Source organism: Alnus glutinosa, chromosome 11 (assembly GCF_958979055.1).
Source record: "Alnus glutinosa chromosome 11, dhAlnGlut1.1, whole genome shotgun sequence".
NCBI lineage: Eukaryota > Viridiplantae > Streptophyta > Magnoliopsida > Fagales > Betulaceae > Alnus > Alnus glutinosa.
The window spans coordinates 23,597,457-23,612,819 of record NC_084896.1 but is presented as its reverse complement, the minus strand read 5'-3'; the positions used below and the strand labels follow the sequence as shown (position 1 = coordinate 23,612,819).

General features: G+C 35.2%; 2 protein-coding genes across 4 annotated transcripts; both read left to right on the top strand.

Moving 5' to 3' along the window:
* Positions 1-1,949: 1,949 nt before the first annotated feature.
* LOC133881925 (adenylyl-sulfate kinase 3-like) lies at positions 1,950-6,905 on the top strand. Of its 2 annotated transcripts, XM_062320999.1 has the most exons (7): positions 1,950-2,415; positions 2,691-2,831; positions 4,133-4,282; positions 4,468-4,586; positions 4,743-4,827; positions 5,908-5,954; positions 6,522-6,905. In XM_062320999.1, the coding sequence occupies exons 1-7, from the start codon at positions 2,184-2,186 to the stop codon at positions 6,618-6,620; spliced, it is 873 nt and encodes a 290-aa protein (XP_062176983.1). In that variant the 5' UTR covers positions 1,950-2,183; the 3' UTR covers positions 6,621-6,905. The 2 variants fall into 2 exon arrangements, with proteins under 2 accessions (XP_062176983.1, XP_062176984.1); XM_062321000.1 differs by lacking the exons at positions 5,908-5,954; positions 6,522-6,905 and adding an exon at positions 5,451-5,769.
* A 4,096-nt stretch (positions 6,906-11,001) lies between these two features.
* On the top strand, positions 11,002-15,363 carry LOC133882155 (endo-1,4-beta-xylanase 5-like). 2 transcript variants are annotated; one of them, XM_062321264.1, is made up of 7 exons: positions 11,002-11,085; positions 11,191-11,237; positions 12,199-12,421; positions 12,691-12,857; positions 12,964-13,062; positions 13,582-14,376; positions 14,892-15,363. In XM_062321264.1, exons 1-7 carry the CDS (start codon positions 11,028-11,030, stop codon positions 15,231-15,233), a joined length of 1,731 nt encoding a protein of 576 aa, XP_062177248.1. In that variant the 5' UTR covers positions 11,002-11,027; the 3' UTR covers positions 15,234-15,363. The 2 variants fall into 2 exon arrangements, with proteins under 2 accessions (XP_062177248.1, XP_062177249.1); XM_062321265.1 differs by lacking the exon at positions 12,964-13,062.

Genomic DNA, 15,363 nt, shown 5'->3' with positions numbered 1-15,363 from the left:
TTTTCCACGTGAAGAACTTCTTTCACAATATTTTTCTAGTTTAGGCTTTTCCACCTCACATTATTCTTCCGTGAACAAAAAGGGTAAAAGTTAAGGTAGAAGGGGCCAAACCATCCACCAATACACATGCACTAAACCCAAAGAGGAGAAAAAATGGGAGAAGAGAAAATAGTTATCATCCACCATTTCTTGTAGATAAAAGAATTTATCAATTTATATCCCAATTGGATCAAGATTTTGTAAATTTGTTACGATATTCATCAACTCCTGTCCAACTTCTATTCAACTTTTTCTAAAATCAACAACTGGATATGTAAAACCCCCATGTAAAAAAATAGATTAAATAGTTGGTTTGAAAAAAATGTTGTTTGAGAGTTGGACACGAATTAGAGATCGAAGTAACAAGTTTCTTGAAATAAAGTTGGATGAGAGTTGGATAGGAGTCGAAGAAGTAGCAAGTCTATATGATAAAACGACAACTATTTTATTTAAAAGTAATAATTAAAATCCGAGAAAATGTCATTAGTAAAATATTCTAAGAATTCTAAAGGATTCTCATCCTAAACCAAGTAAGTTAAAGTAACCATGTTACTTGGTTGATCTTTGAAATAGGTGTTATAGTGTTGAGTGAGCTTTTACGTTAAAGTAATGCTATAAAACACATTATGTTAGACGGTGTGAAGAGTAGCATTACCATTTTATTATAAGTTCTTTATAAATTGACATGTCATTTCACGTAATACTTATCGCATCAGTTACTAAAATGTGATTTGCTATATGTCAGTCTATATGGTACTTATCACGTTCACAAACTAACTTGGCAATTCACGTGGCATTTACCATTTCAACTAGTAAAATATGGATTGTCACATGATAATCTATGTGAAACTCATTTTCATAAGAGAAATACTACATCTACACAAATATCTCACATATCTGACATGGCAAGGTTTAGTATACATTGGATCAATTATTATTGTTTTGAAAAAATATTCAATGGCTACTAGACCTTGTAACGTCAACTTTGTGGCATATTTGTGTGGTATGTAACATTTCTTTTTTTGTAAAGAGTAATGCTAGAAACTACATTTTTATTCGATAATTCTAACGTGGTAGTCCCAATCAACTTTTGGCTCAGTCAATGTTAAAAAAAATAAAAATAAAATAAAAATAAAAAAATAAAAAAATCTAAGGATTGGTTGGATTGCCATGTCATCATTATGAGAAAAATGTAGTTTATAGCATTACTCTTTCATTAGTCTTCCCTGTGATCCCTCCAGCGGTGAAGCTATAGCAACCCTATTGGTAGTCTCTCTTGGCTTAAAAAATTTCATTTTGGAAGGCGACTCCTTGATCATGGTTCTTTCCCTCCAACACCCAAAAATCACTCAAGATTAGAGGACCTCTTTCATCATTTCAGAGATCCTTGTAGATGCAGATGTAAATAGCGATTTTATGGTATGCGTATACAGATATATTAACCTCGTCCACATACCCCTTTATATTATATATATATATATTTAATTAAATTAACTAAAACGATGTATTTTTAGTGTTACCTCATATGAGGATAACAATTTTTCGATATTTTTTTTTTCCCTTTATCAATTATAAATAGATGACGTAGGAAGCTAAATAATACATGTGATGAAAATTTGATGGCAAAATAATTAACAAGTGTGATATAAATAATAGTGTTCAATTATAGATAATGTCCTTTTGTATTTAGTAGAAATAAAAATTACAATTTCAAGACCCAAAATGCCTATTATCTCATTAGCTTCTTTTTTGTGTACTTGAAAGAAAAAGAAAAAAAAAGGATTGCTTTAATTTTTTTTTAAAAAAAAAAAGAAAAAAAGAAAAAAAAAAGAAAAAAGATTTGCCGACATGGTTCTACACGCAATAAATGGAGAACACGTGGGAACTGGGAACATGAATTAGGCCATTAATGGAACCATGCCTCTGAAGATCTTCTTTGCTCCCAACCCCCTTTATATACATAAAATTCAGTTCTTGCACATTTCAAAACCCAACGGTCACATTTACCCGATTAAGCACAATCCTGAACACCCTCACCACCATTAAAATTTCCCAAATCTCTTCCACCACCCAAAATGGGTCTCCATATATGCATATAAGTGTGCTTATTTTATTATTAACAATTGTATTTTATTGTATGAGATATGATTAGTATTGGAGGGAAACCACCGCCAAGGCTTATTACGGCGACCGGGCTCGAATCCTCGTCGTCGCCGAAGCTAGGGTTCGTCTTCGCGAGCGCACGCGGTGGCGGTTCCGTAATTAATTTGAGATCTAGGGGCTCTTTGCGGATCAAGGCGGTGGAGGGGTCGAGGAGGGTGAGATTGAACGGGAAGGTGGACGATTCGAATGAAAAGTCGACGAATGGGCACGCAGGTAATTCTTGTAATTTCTAACTTCTGCAAATATCTTGGGACAAAGAAAATGTGGTTTTTATTTTTTTATTTGGGTTTTTTTTCGGATGTGGGAAATGTACGAGGCAATGAATTTGCTTTTATGGCATGTTGGGTTGTTGAGAAAGTCAAAGAATTCAAGAACGGAAAGGAAAAGATGTGAATTTGTTCACTGTGAATTGAATTGTAATGTGCCCATGTATGTAGAAGGTAGTTTTGGATTGTATCGTCTAGGTTTCTGATATGTTTTCTTATTAGGGAGAAACTTTAGCCAGTTATCTACCATTGGGAGCTCAACAAACATCAAGTGGCATGAATGTTCACTTGGAAAAGTTGACAGGCAGAACTTACTCAAACAGAAAGGATGCGTAATATGGATCACGGGTCTCAGCAGTTCAGGTTTGATGTTGTAATTTTCATTGACTAATGTTGGATATTTTGTTTATGCTAAAAGTGATTTATGTACCTCTTAGTCTTGGCGTTTTTGTTTGAATTCATCTAATGTTGTTTTAGCCTACTCACCAAGTTATACCCAAGGATAAAGCCCGCCATATAACTGATGAGGGTTGTAGATATACGAATCTTTCCCCGTTTTCAGATACCAGTAATTCCTCCTACAATTTTTCTTTAATTGAGATTTTTTTTATGTCTGGGTTTATAGGGTTTGTGGTCTTTTTCTATCATCTCAGATCAAGTTTGTTATATTTATGAAGAAATAGGGTTGCATATGGCAAATCTTTTAATTTCAAATGGCACTTGGTCAGATCCTTCTCATTGGGTAACTCTATTAATTTTGGATAAAAAATTTTCCCTTTCGAATTTGCAAAATGTGATATGATTTTCATATTCAGGGCGTATCAGCTATGCTATCATTTCCACAAATAATGTTTCACATATTCTCAATATGGTAGGACTCAGTATCATGGGATTTTGGAATTACAATGTGTGAGCAGCTAAAAACCAAATGTACAAAAATTTCTATTAGAATTTGTCTCGAGGAGATGATTTTCGTCAATGAGAGTTAATAAAATGAGGTAACGATGTTCCTACGGCCCAAATATCACATTGAGACAAATGGTGGTTCTCGAAAACGGAATAACATGGTATTGACATAGTGTGACAGAGTTTATAGTAATCTAAGAAGCAATTTTAAGGAATAAAGAACATCATTTGGTTGATGAAGTCTTAAGAAAGCAGTTGATGCTACTCAGTTTTTAAGAGATATAGACTTGGTTTCTTCTATGAATGAAAAGCACCTTAAACACAATTGAACCTAGGAGCATATTTCTGTAGTCTGTTTGGTCGATTAGTGAAATACTCACTCTTCTTTTTATCTGAAATAAGCTTAGTCCATGATCAGTCTATTAAAAAGGAGATTAAATCTACTTTGAGTTGGTATATTTTAACCTTGCAAATGTTAACAACTTTTTCATTCTTTTTTCTTAACTTAACTCAGTCGGACAGTAAGATTGGTTCATTGGTGAGCTTGATTCTAGGCCTAAGGGGAAAAGTTTTTGAATTTTAAAAATGTGACTTTTCACTTTCAGAGCGCGCTCTGCTGAGTTTAGTTTATGAGTCAGACTATGAGACTTGTTTGGATTCTTAGTGGCACTTCACTATGTTGTGTCGAAAGTATGTGTTATATGAGATCTATTTAACATAAATATTTCCTTTTTTATCTTCTACCATTTATCTTGTAGGGAAGAGCTCTGTGGCATGTGCTTTGAGTCAGAGCTTGCATCGGAGGGGTAAGCTGTCTTATGTTCTTGATGGGGACAATGTGAGGCATGGCCTGAATCATGACCTTGGTTTTAAAGCAGAAGATCGTGCAGAGAACATACGGAGGATTGGTAAGTGTTGCTCTAGACTCTAGTGGCTCTTCTTTCAGTTCCTCAAATAATTAATTTGTCATGCTGCTAAGTTGTAGCATTTAGAATGTTTATAGTTGATAAGTTATTCAGGCGAATGGTACCTATCAAATGTGGCTTATGAATTTTCTCAATTAATTTTTTTTTTCACTTTCTATATCTTTTAGGTGAGGTAGCAAAGCTGTTTGCAGATGCTGGAGTTATATGCATTGCTAGTTTGATTTCTCCCTACAAAAGGGATCGGGATGCATGTCGTGCACTATTACCAGAGGGGGATTTTATTGAGGTTGTTGATTCTTGAGTTCATGACTGCTTTTGAACTGTGATCCAGAAGTTTTATTCGAATTATTTGCCGGGAAATGAACCCTGGAAAATGATTACAAAGTCAGAAAGAAAATGGCTCCACTGTTTTCAATCACACTCAAAATGCTTGATATAACAGGTTTTCATGGATGTGCCACTCCAAGTTTGTGAGGCAAGAGACCCAAAGGGCCTATATAAGCTTGCTCGTGCAGGAAAGATCAAAGGTAACTGTAAAATAACATTCTAATTTTGGCTAATTAACTGCTTTTGCATTTTGATGGTCTGCATGATACTTCCAAATTTATTTCTTGAAATTTTAATTTTTAGCCTCTCGAGATTGAGCTAAATTTTGCTTAATTATAGCTTTTATAGGTAAATTATTTTTGATCTAAATTATGAACTAGCCATCCACAACATGCTCTGCACAGTTCTCTGTCTTTTGTTTACAGATAAGGTGGTTGAGAAAAGAGGGGAGAAAGAAATAGGAAAGCAAAAGGCGAGAAAAGAGGATAGAAAAATTAGAAGAGAAAAGAGAGACGCGTATGCAAAAATCTCACATTATATTTGTTTTCTATTTTTGGCTCTTAAGTTGAAAGTTAGAGAGAGTTAGTTTGGGTGTTTGGTAGAGATTGAGAGAGACCAGTTGAAAAGTCAAGTTGTCAATTTATATACTAAAATAAACGCGGGGAATATTGATACCAGATGCATGCAAAATAGTTTGTGAAAATCCTGATAATGTTCTTATTCTTATTATTCTTAGTCGTTTCTGCCATTCACGTGACAGTATTATTCATGAATCCTGGTAAGTTTACAAACTGAAGAGTTTTGGAATTTCTTATGTTACCAGGCCCCAGCTATCTGGTGCTCTACTCACAATGAGGGGAAGACGAAGATCTTTGCCTCTCACTTGGGCCTGTTCTATGGACCCTCACACTTCATATGGTATAGGCTTGTGGGTAATAGGAAGCTAATGGTCAATGGGATGAATCCCCAAACACGAAACACTTTAGCAGTCATTTAGGCCTGAGAGGATATATAGTTGAGTGAACTATGCGACTGAAAACTGTACTGTGGCAACCTTTAAATATGTTAAAAGAGCGTTGACCCAGCCTAAAGTGGAGTAGATAATCAGTGTCTCAACTTATATTTCAAAAATGGCTCTAGTGTAAAAAATAATGTAATTGTACAATGATGCATATGCTCTTCATTTTTACATGGATTTGTAGTCAAATGGCCATAGCATGGTGGCCAGTTTTATTCTGTTTTTAATTGTTAAAATTTAATATCAATTTGGAAATTTGCAGGCTTTACTGGTATTGATGATCCATATGAGCCCCCATTGAATTGCGAGGTATGTATATTTTCTCGAGAAAGCAGAATACATTTGATAAGCTTAAACATGAAGAGATGTAAAAATACAAACGCTTGAATGCATCTCTCACAGGAGTTACTTCTGATTTTTGAAGCAACTTAAGAGTAATAATGATTTTTGAAGCAACTCAAATAAAATTGCTTGTGAAGCTCCTTTTAGGAAATACTTTAGAATTCTAAAATGGTCGAATCAATGAAACAGTAACATGATAAATAAATTTTTAGAATTTAATCTACTTGTCCCTTGAAGTGGCTCCCCCAATTACTCTATGTCAGGTGCATTTGCTTGATTTGTCTATAGGCATGTACTGCCGAGTGAAACAAAACTTGTGCTGGGACATTTTAGCTGATTGTATGTGCAACTGCAGCCACTGATGCTTGTTTATCTTTAATAATAATAAAAGAACACAATAACTGCAACAATAACAAGTGTTTAAAATACTTTCTGAAAGAAGTGTTGCTATTTCTAACGTTTGGCCCTTTTATCTATCAGTTTTTGTTGTTGTTGCTTTAGCTGAAATTGAGATGGAAATGTTTTGTTCCTCAGATAGTATTAGAATATAAAATTGAAGGCGGTGCTTCCCCAAGTGAAATGGCTGAAAAAGTGTTTTCTTACCTGGAGGAGAAGGGGTACCTACAGGCATAGCAAGATGTAGCAAGATGGTGGGTCTCTCTCCACTTAGCTTTCTATTTATTTATTTATTTTTATTTTTTTTAATAAATCTATTATTCACACCGATTTTATTACACCCATGTTACATCGGCTGACGTGATATGAGTTGAATGACCACTTAAAAAAAAAAAATATTTATTTCCATTCAACTCATGCTACATCAACAGAGTGAAGCTAGTGTTTTGATAAAGTGAATGTGAAGTGTAACCGTACTCTTTTGTTTTACAATACAACAACTGCAACAATGGTGTGTTTGAATATTATCTGTTTTCACATTAATTGATTGAGTAAGGACAAAGATTTCTTTCAAATTTCCTCCAAGCGAGTATAATAAGTTGCCATGTGTCCTTTTAGACTCTGCATCTCACATGCTCTTTTAATATGGAGAGCTGATATGCAGGGGATGAGAAACCGTCCCCTTGCATGCTCTTTTGATTAAAAAAATGAAATTTAATAAAAAAGTGTCCTTTGATATCACATCAAAGGACACTTTTTTTTATTAAAATCCAATTTTTTTTAACAAAAATGGCCTGTTGGGGGTCGGTTTTTCATCCCCCAACAATCATTTCCCTTCAATATGATTAATAGAATCCCTTCGCCATTAATTCCTAACAAGTCGAACATGCATAAGAGTCCACGAGTCTCTCTCCCTCAAAGTATTTATCTCCCTTATATCTCTTAAACACGGTCTAAAAAATTGCCGCTGGAGCTGTTAAAATGTGCCGATATCGGAGTGATGGCCGGAGAATCAAATGTAAAGGGATTAAGGAGGACTTGGAGAGTTGTTGGACATAGTCACAGCAGTTGGAGCCTAGGAGGGGGCAGGTTCAATGGTGAAACATGGAACCATATATCTTTTCACCACCCAAATAGTGCTTTCACACAAATCGCTTTGGTCGGTTAAGATTTGATCATTTTGGGTGAGATTAAGATACCAACCAACCTCTTCTTGGTCCGTGGCTAATCCATATGCAGCTCATAAAGCTTATAGCGGCTGGTTTTTATGTCTATTTCATATATAGTTACATGATCTGGATGCATGCGACCTTCTGTAGCAAGTTAAGCAACCTCAAGCAAGAGGTTGTTGTGGACATTCTCCCATTGAAAGTTCACAATCAAAATTTGAAGAGGCATGTGTTAAAATTTGAATAGGCATATTACCATATCCGAGTGAGAGGGCGCTTTATATGTATTTGAAGTTTGCTTGATAGGGTTGGATATATGAAGTGGTCTTACCTCAAAAGGGTTCCTCGTTAAAAAGAAAAAAAAAGAAAAAAAAAAAAAGAAAAAAAACTACTTAAATTTGGATAATGGGAGAATTGATAGCCGTCCCCTCTCCTCCTTTTAATATAAAAAAATCAATTTTAAAAACAAAAATACGCTTTTCTGTTGTATTTTTTTTATTTATTGAAATTGATTTTTTTTATATTAAAATGGGGGAGAGGAGAGGGGATGGTTAAACGTCCCCTCTCTATCAATTCTCGGATAATGATGCATATTGTGGCCTTAGAGCATTCTCAATGGATTATTTATTTGCAACTTTAAGGTATAATAAATAACAAAAGTGTTAAAAAGAGACTCAATCGGCTTATGTATTCCAACTCTAGAATAGATTTTTCTTAATTCTATAAATTGTGCAACTCTACAAGTAGAGTTATACTATTCACTTATCTTATTTATTCATTTTTTTATTCTTTATCTCCATATTTTCCGCTTTTTCTTTTTTATTTTTTTATTTTTTATTATTATTATTCTTTTCCCTCCACGACTCCACGTTCTTCCTTTACAGTGGAGATCTAAGGGAAAGTATGTAAAGTAATGGAGTTATCAAGCGGGACCCATGTGAAAAAAAAATACTATAATGAAAAATAAAAAAAAAATTAATATAGAGTTGAAAATAAATAATCGGATGTATGGTATATTTTAAAACTCATTCGCTAAACTAGATAAAATAGATTTTGATTAACTATTCTAGATTGAAATATACATAAGCCATTGAAAGTACTCTAAGTATGGCCACTTGGCTGGAAATTGTAAGCCAGCTGTTTCCTGAAAGAGGAATACTTAATCCACAATTTAATCGAGCATTTCTAACATTCACAGCTTTTTCACAAGTGGGAAATCAAATTTCACGTCCTTTTTGTGAAGAGTAATGCTAAATGTAAAGGCCCGTATCCCAAAAATTGATATGATTTTTAAAATTATCATTGGATATTGGATTGGATATGTGATAAATCACTATTAAATTATGATCTAATATTGATTTTAAATGCCACATCAATTTTGGGAGATACATTGAGCTCGGATCCATGAATTGAAACTCAAAGGAAAATTTGACTGTGAGCTCGGCTGGAAGGGAATCAGTAGTGGCAGAGAGACGGCATACACGAAGGTGAATAGAACCGTGAGACGACGATGAATGACAGCTGGTGAAGAAAGTAGGAAGAGGGCGACTGAAAGGTGACGGTTGTGATAGCAGGGAGACGACGGCAATAATACGGTGGTGAGACTGCTGGAGGCGATGACAGCAGGGAGGTCCGTTGGAGCTGGTGGGGCTCACGATGACGGCTAGAGAATGGTGGCTGGAGAAATACCAAAGAACAACGGTCGAAATCGGTGACGACAGTGGTTGCCAAATATGGATCAAGGTGGTGCCAGCACTGATGGCTGAGGAACGGCGGTCGAAGGAAATGTGGAGAACAGCGAGCGGGTTACTGGCAAGCTAGTCGTGGAAGTCCAGTGATGGGCCGGGCCACGCTGAGCTGTTGATCGCCAATGATCTAGTTTATGGATCACAGGAAACTGGGTTATTAACCTTGATCGAAGTAGGTCGCTGATTGGGCCGAATTGGCCTGAAACTTGGTGGACTTGATCATGGAATCGGATTGGTCAAACCCGAATCCGATGAAACACGTGGTGAGCGTGGTAGTAATGCCCAAAATTATTACATTTATTCCAAATATTAAACCAAATACTTTATGAGAACACACCATATATATATATATATGTTCATGAGGATGCCCGTTTAGTGATATGAGGTTGGATTTGAGGGCTTCATTTTTGTTAAAGAATCGGTGAAATGATTAAATTTTAGGATTAATGGTGATTTAAACGTGGTATCAGAGTTAAAGGTCTTGAGTTCGAACCTTGACTCTGTCATTTATCTTATTTCAATTAAATATTTCACGGGTTGGATCTCACCTATTAAAAGGTAATTTGAGCACATGTATTGATTAAGTGATTAAATTTATCTCTTCTTATTAGCTTAAGGTTTTAGGATAAATGCCGATTTAACGCTATTTAAAGATGGGGCATGGAGGGGGGAAGCAGCTTTATAAATAGAAATTGTTGGATGTATGAACCTCACGGCTCAAAAGAAATATTGCTAATGAGAGCAAAGAAACGACTCAACGCGCGTGAACCCTTGTGATCATGAATCCCCCTCTCTTTTATCTGTCTTTTAAGAAGATGGCTATTAGCCCAATAACACTTGAAGTTTTTTTTTTTTTTTTTTTTTTTTTTTTGAAATATTATTTTGGTTATAAATTATAATTATGTAAAAAAAGAGACATGTTAAGAATACCTCATTTACTGAACACCTTGATCAATATGGACTTTTTGCCTTGTGATCCACACACCGAAAGAACTCATAATCATCAAAGAAATTAAAGGAAAAATGTGAAATAATAAAATAGAGACATAATTTTATGTGATTCGGCCTATAACTCACGTCCACATGATAAAGTTTAAATGTCTACATTTTGCTCTTATTCTGTTGATAAATTTACAATATAAAATAGCTTTTTCCATAGAGTAGGTAAGTGAGTATCGTAAAAAATAATAATTAAAAAAAAGAAAAAAAATGTAGCATGCATGCCTAGCTACGTACATTTCTGATCTCTCATCTTTGTGTTGCCCAGGATAGCGGCCGGGGTGGAGTATGCATGAGTTACACCCTGCCTCTGCCACACGCAGGGTCCTTAAATATTTCCTCATCTCATATCATATATAATTAATTGGAGTGCCACCAGAAAATTAAAGAACACTAATTAGGGGAAATGATTCATTAATTAATGGAAGAAATCACAAAATTATTCTCTATTCAAGAGTTCTTCTAGCTATATCTCTGGCACCATTTTTCATTTTTCATTTTGACAATTTGTACTCATAATAAATACACCACTATCTAGTATCGACATCTTTATATATATGACACTGACCACGATTCACGGGACAACATGGAATTCCGATATAAGGTTGTCAGGGACTCAGGATGTGATAATACATACAGTGCTGTTTTTGGCTGTATATATATATATATATGTATTATCTCTTGCTGTTTTGTGAATGCAGGTAAAGCTACGTTTCTCTCGTGAAGAGATGAAGATTTTCACCGACACTTTCATCTTTTGCCTTTCAACCATTTTGCTATTTTCAGGTCCCCCTCTCTCTCTCTCTCTCTCTCTCGACATCATAATTATCATTGAAAACATTCAAGAAATGGCATGGTTTCCTAATACTTTCCTTTCAACTCATAATGCAGGGAATAGCATCAATGCTTTCTCCTACGATTACTCTGCCACAACAAAGGCAAGAAATTTTGTCCTTAATGATACTGAAAGTTTTCGTTTGTTCTAGAACTGTTATAATTCTAATTTAATCCCTCCAATACAACAAAACTCTACTAAAACCATTCAATTGCTTTCCTCTATACCAATTGTAAGGACAAAAAACTATACAAGCTAGTATATATTCTGTCAGAAATACACCAACTACTGCAAATCATCAAATTCTCTCTTTTTCTTGGAAACTTTCCCTTGGCCTGATATCATTTCTTTGTTTCCAAAAAGATGATAAACTGCAGCACTCAAGCTTAGTCTACACAATACAACTTTCATACTTCTATTCCCAAGCTTCTGCAACCTCAAATTAAAAACATCCTCCTAATCCACAAAAATATATTATATCCCCCCAAGTTCTTTTCATTTGATCTTTATATAAAAGGAAGGCAAAAGTTTAATTTCTAACACATGACAATATATGAGAATTTTTTTTGTTGTATATATTTTCTCATTTTCCAATGCTATATATGGGCTTTTGATCCACCTATTTCACCATATATATATATCACCAAAATTTCCGAGTTTCAAGCCAAAGTGGTAAAGTGTATGTATATTGGAATGGAGTTTCTTTTTATTTTTTTCTTGTGTTAATGAGAGGATAGAGCTAGTGGTGTGTACATCATGCATGCACACATTCGCTATGTATACAAAAGCATTTCTAGAGATACAACTCGATGTCAATGTGGCATTAAAAATTAGTTATTAGAACAAAAATTGTTAAGAAAAAAAAAAAAAGAGCTGATTTTTAATGTTATGTCATCTCATTTGTATGACAGTTGTATAACAGTCTACTAATAGAATTACTGTCAAATCATTGAATGACAGCTGATCCAATAATTGAGTTTTACTGCCACATTATCAAGTCGTATGACAGTTATATAACAGTCTACTAAATAGTATTACTCTTTGCCAAAATGTTGATTAAGCAGTGCTTGGTAGAGCCCCAGAGAGCTCAATATGGAGGAGGGATAATAGTCAATCCAGATTTTAATTCTAGCTTAGAGGGGTGGACCGCAGACAGACTAGGAGAAGTTGAAGAAGGTGTTTCCAAGGCAGGCAACAGATTCATTGTGGTACACAACACAACACACCCATTAGACAGTTTGTCACAGAAGGTTCAACTTGAGAAAGGAAATCTGTATAGCTTTTCTGGTAAATATATTTAAATTGTGTTAAGTTCATGAAAGAAAATAAAGGACAGAATAAGATAAATTTTATCTACAACTCTTCTTTATCAAATGCAGTGGAAGTCTTTATATATACAGTAAGTGCACTAAATTAAGGAAAAGAAAGCAAAGTATGGTAGTATAAGAAGAAGAAAAAAAATAGTTACAAGCTCACCAGTAGTCAATTGCTGAAATCTATGTAATTTTCAGGCCTTTTTACAAGAATTTAATCAAATGAAGTTGAAAACTTTTCAGCTTGGGTTAAAATCAGTGAAGGAGGAGAGACAGTTTCTGTAGTCTTTAGAACTACTGATGGTGAACTGGTACATGGTGGTAAAGTCATAGCTGAGCAGGGGTGTTGGTCTCTCCTGAAAGGTGGCATAGTTGCAAATTTCTCAAGCCCTGTAGAGATTGGTTTCCAGGTGAATTATTTGGTCTCCTCCTTTTGTTAGAATGCCCAATTTTGCTAAGCTTTCTCTGGGACTGAATATGCGTATGTTTGATTTTCATTTTCATCCATATATGTAGACCCAAAACACAAAAGTTGAAATATGGATAGACAGTGTATCATTACAACCATTCACTAAGAAGCAATGGAGATCCCACCAAGAACAAAGCATCGACAAGGTAATCAATATTTAACCGAACCTTGTAATTGTGTATAGATGATCTAGGCCGGAGGCTTTGAGTTTGAATTGGGTGTTAGAAAACTGGTCAAAGTGATTAAATTTATTAATGTTAATGTTTTTCATTAACTTTAAGCTTCTGAATCAAGTGATAATTTATCTTTAACCAAGGAACAGCTTCTACGTACAGCTTCTCTCGCTTAAAGATTTGGTCCCCAAAATGAAATAAGGATATGTATTCAGTCATTACCTATTAAGTAGCTTTGGCAGAGTGAATGTCGCATCACAATCCAATTGTGATTTTGAGAAGTAGAAAGATAGGAAAAGGACCATGAAATGATATACAGCACGTCTTTAACTATATATTATATTCATGAGTCTATTTCTGCATACCAAACATAATCTAAATGCAAAAATATAATTAAAATCAAAATGATATACATAGAAGCAATCCAAATAGCAATTTTAGAACTTCATTATCATGCATATTCAAAGTTCTGATTTAATTTAAATCTTGCAGGTACGTAAGAGCAAGATGAGTTTCCAGATAACTACTACTGCAAACAAAACTGCAATGCAAGGTGCTGTAGTCTCCATCAAGCAACTGAAGTCGGATTTCCCTTTTGGGTGTGGCATGAACCACAACATCCTCAAATACACCGATTATCAAACCTGGTTTGCTTCGAGATTTAAGGTTACCACTTTCACCAATGAGATGAAATGGTATAGCACGGAGAAAATACGAGGCCGAGAAAACTACACTGTCTCAGATGCCATGCTAAAATTTGCCAAACAACATGGTATTTCTGTCAGAGGTCACAACATCTTTTGGGACGATCCCAAGTACCAGCCTGATTGGGTCAAATCTCTTTCTCCTGAGCATTTACGAAAAGCTGCAGCAAAGAGAATAAACTCAGTGGTATCAAGATACAGAGGGCAGCTGATTGCTTGGGATGTAGTCAATGAGAATCTTCATTTCAGCTTCTTTGAGGATAAGCTTGGAGAAAATGCTTCTTCAGAATTCTTTTCCACAGCTCAGAAACTGGACCCAAACACAATTATGTTCATGAACGAGTATAATACCATTGAATATAGTTGTGATGAGAAAGCAAGCGCAGTTAACTACAGGGAAAAACTCCAGGAGATTCTGCAATATCCAGGGAATGAAGGCATCATAGCAGGTATAGGTTTGCAAGGCCGTTTTGGGTCTGGCCAGCCGAACCTAGCTTACATGAGATCTTCTTTAGACATTCTAGGTTCCACAGGACTGCCCATATGGCTTACCGAAGTCAATGCTGCCGATGGCCCCAATCAGGTATATATACTTCGATCACAAACCTAGTTCCAACTTTTCCATATCTATCCACTAATAGCTTTTCTTGCAACTTTTCCATATGTTAGAACAGTTTAACGTGGTTAGTTGTACAACAAATTTTTTTTTTTTTAATTTAATAATCATTGAGATCGGTGCTGACCTCTGAATTTTTCGACTGTTACTCTTCTTAAATGCATCTGCAACTTTTGGAGATTTTCACACGCGCACTTCTTAAATTTTGAGTTGACGATTGCGTATCCCTCTAAAAGCCTTTTAGAAGGTATTTGTTAAGTCATTTCTATCTTTTCACCTCTGCAACTCCCGATAGGCTCCATTACCTAAATTTTTCTTCTTTCTCGATCTTTTGCATGTGCAATTTGGTAGTATTTGGCTTAAGGAAATTATTCTAACAAACTATATAACAAGAATTATGTACTAACTAATTTGGTTTCAAACCAACAAATTTAAGTAAAAAGGTCAATAATGCTGATATGCATGCAATGGTTTCTGGACAGGCTCAGTACTTGGAGGAAATACTAAGGGAGGGTTATTGTCATCCTGCTGTTCAAGGGATCGTCATGTTTTCAGGACCAGAAATAGCCGGTTTCAAGAACATGTCCCTAGCAGATACAAACTGGAAAAATACTCCGGCTGGAGATGTTGTGGATAAGCTGCTTGGGGAGTGGGAATCTGTGACCATGGAAGTCACAGCAGATGACACAGGATTCGTCGACGCTTTGTTGTTTCATGGAGACTACAGTGTAACTGTACAACACCCTGAAACCAACTCCTCCGCCACTCTAAGCTTTAGGTTGACAAAAGATGTTCCTCAAGCAACCATCGATGTTCGAATCTGATAAGCGTCGAATGTTGCACATTCAAGTTCCTTAACTTGCATATGTTAATTCCTTATCATTGTTATTTGTTTGATTTTGTGTTGTTTTTATTGTTTTCATATTTTAAATAAAGATGCAATAATTCTATTGA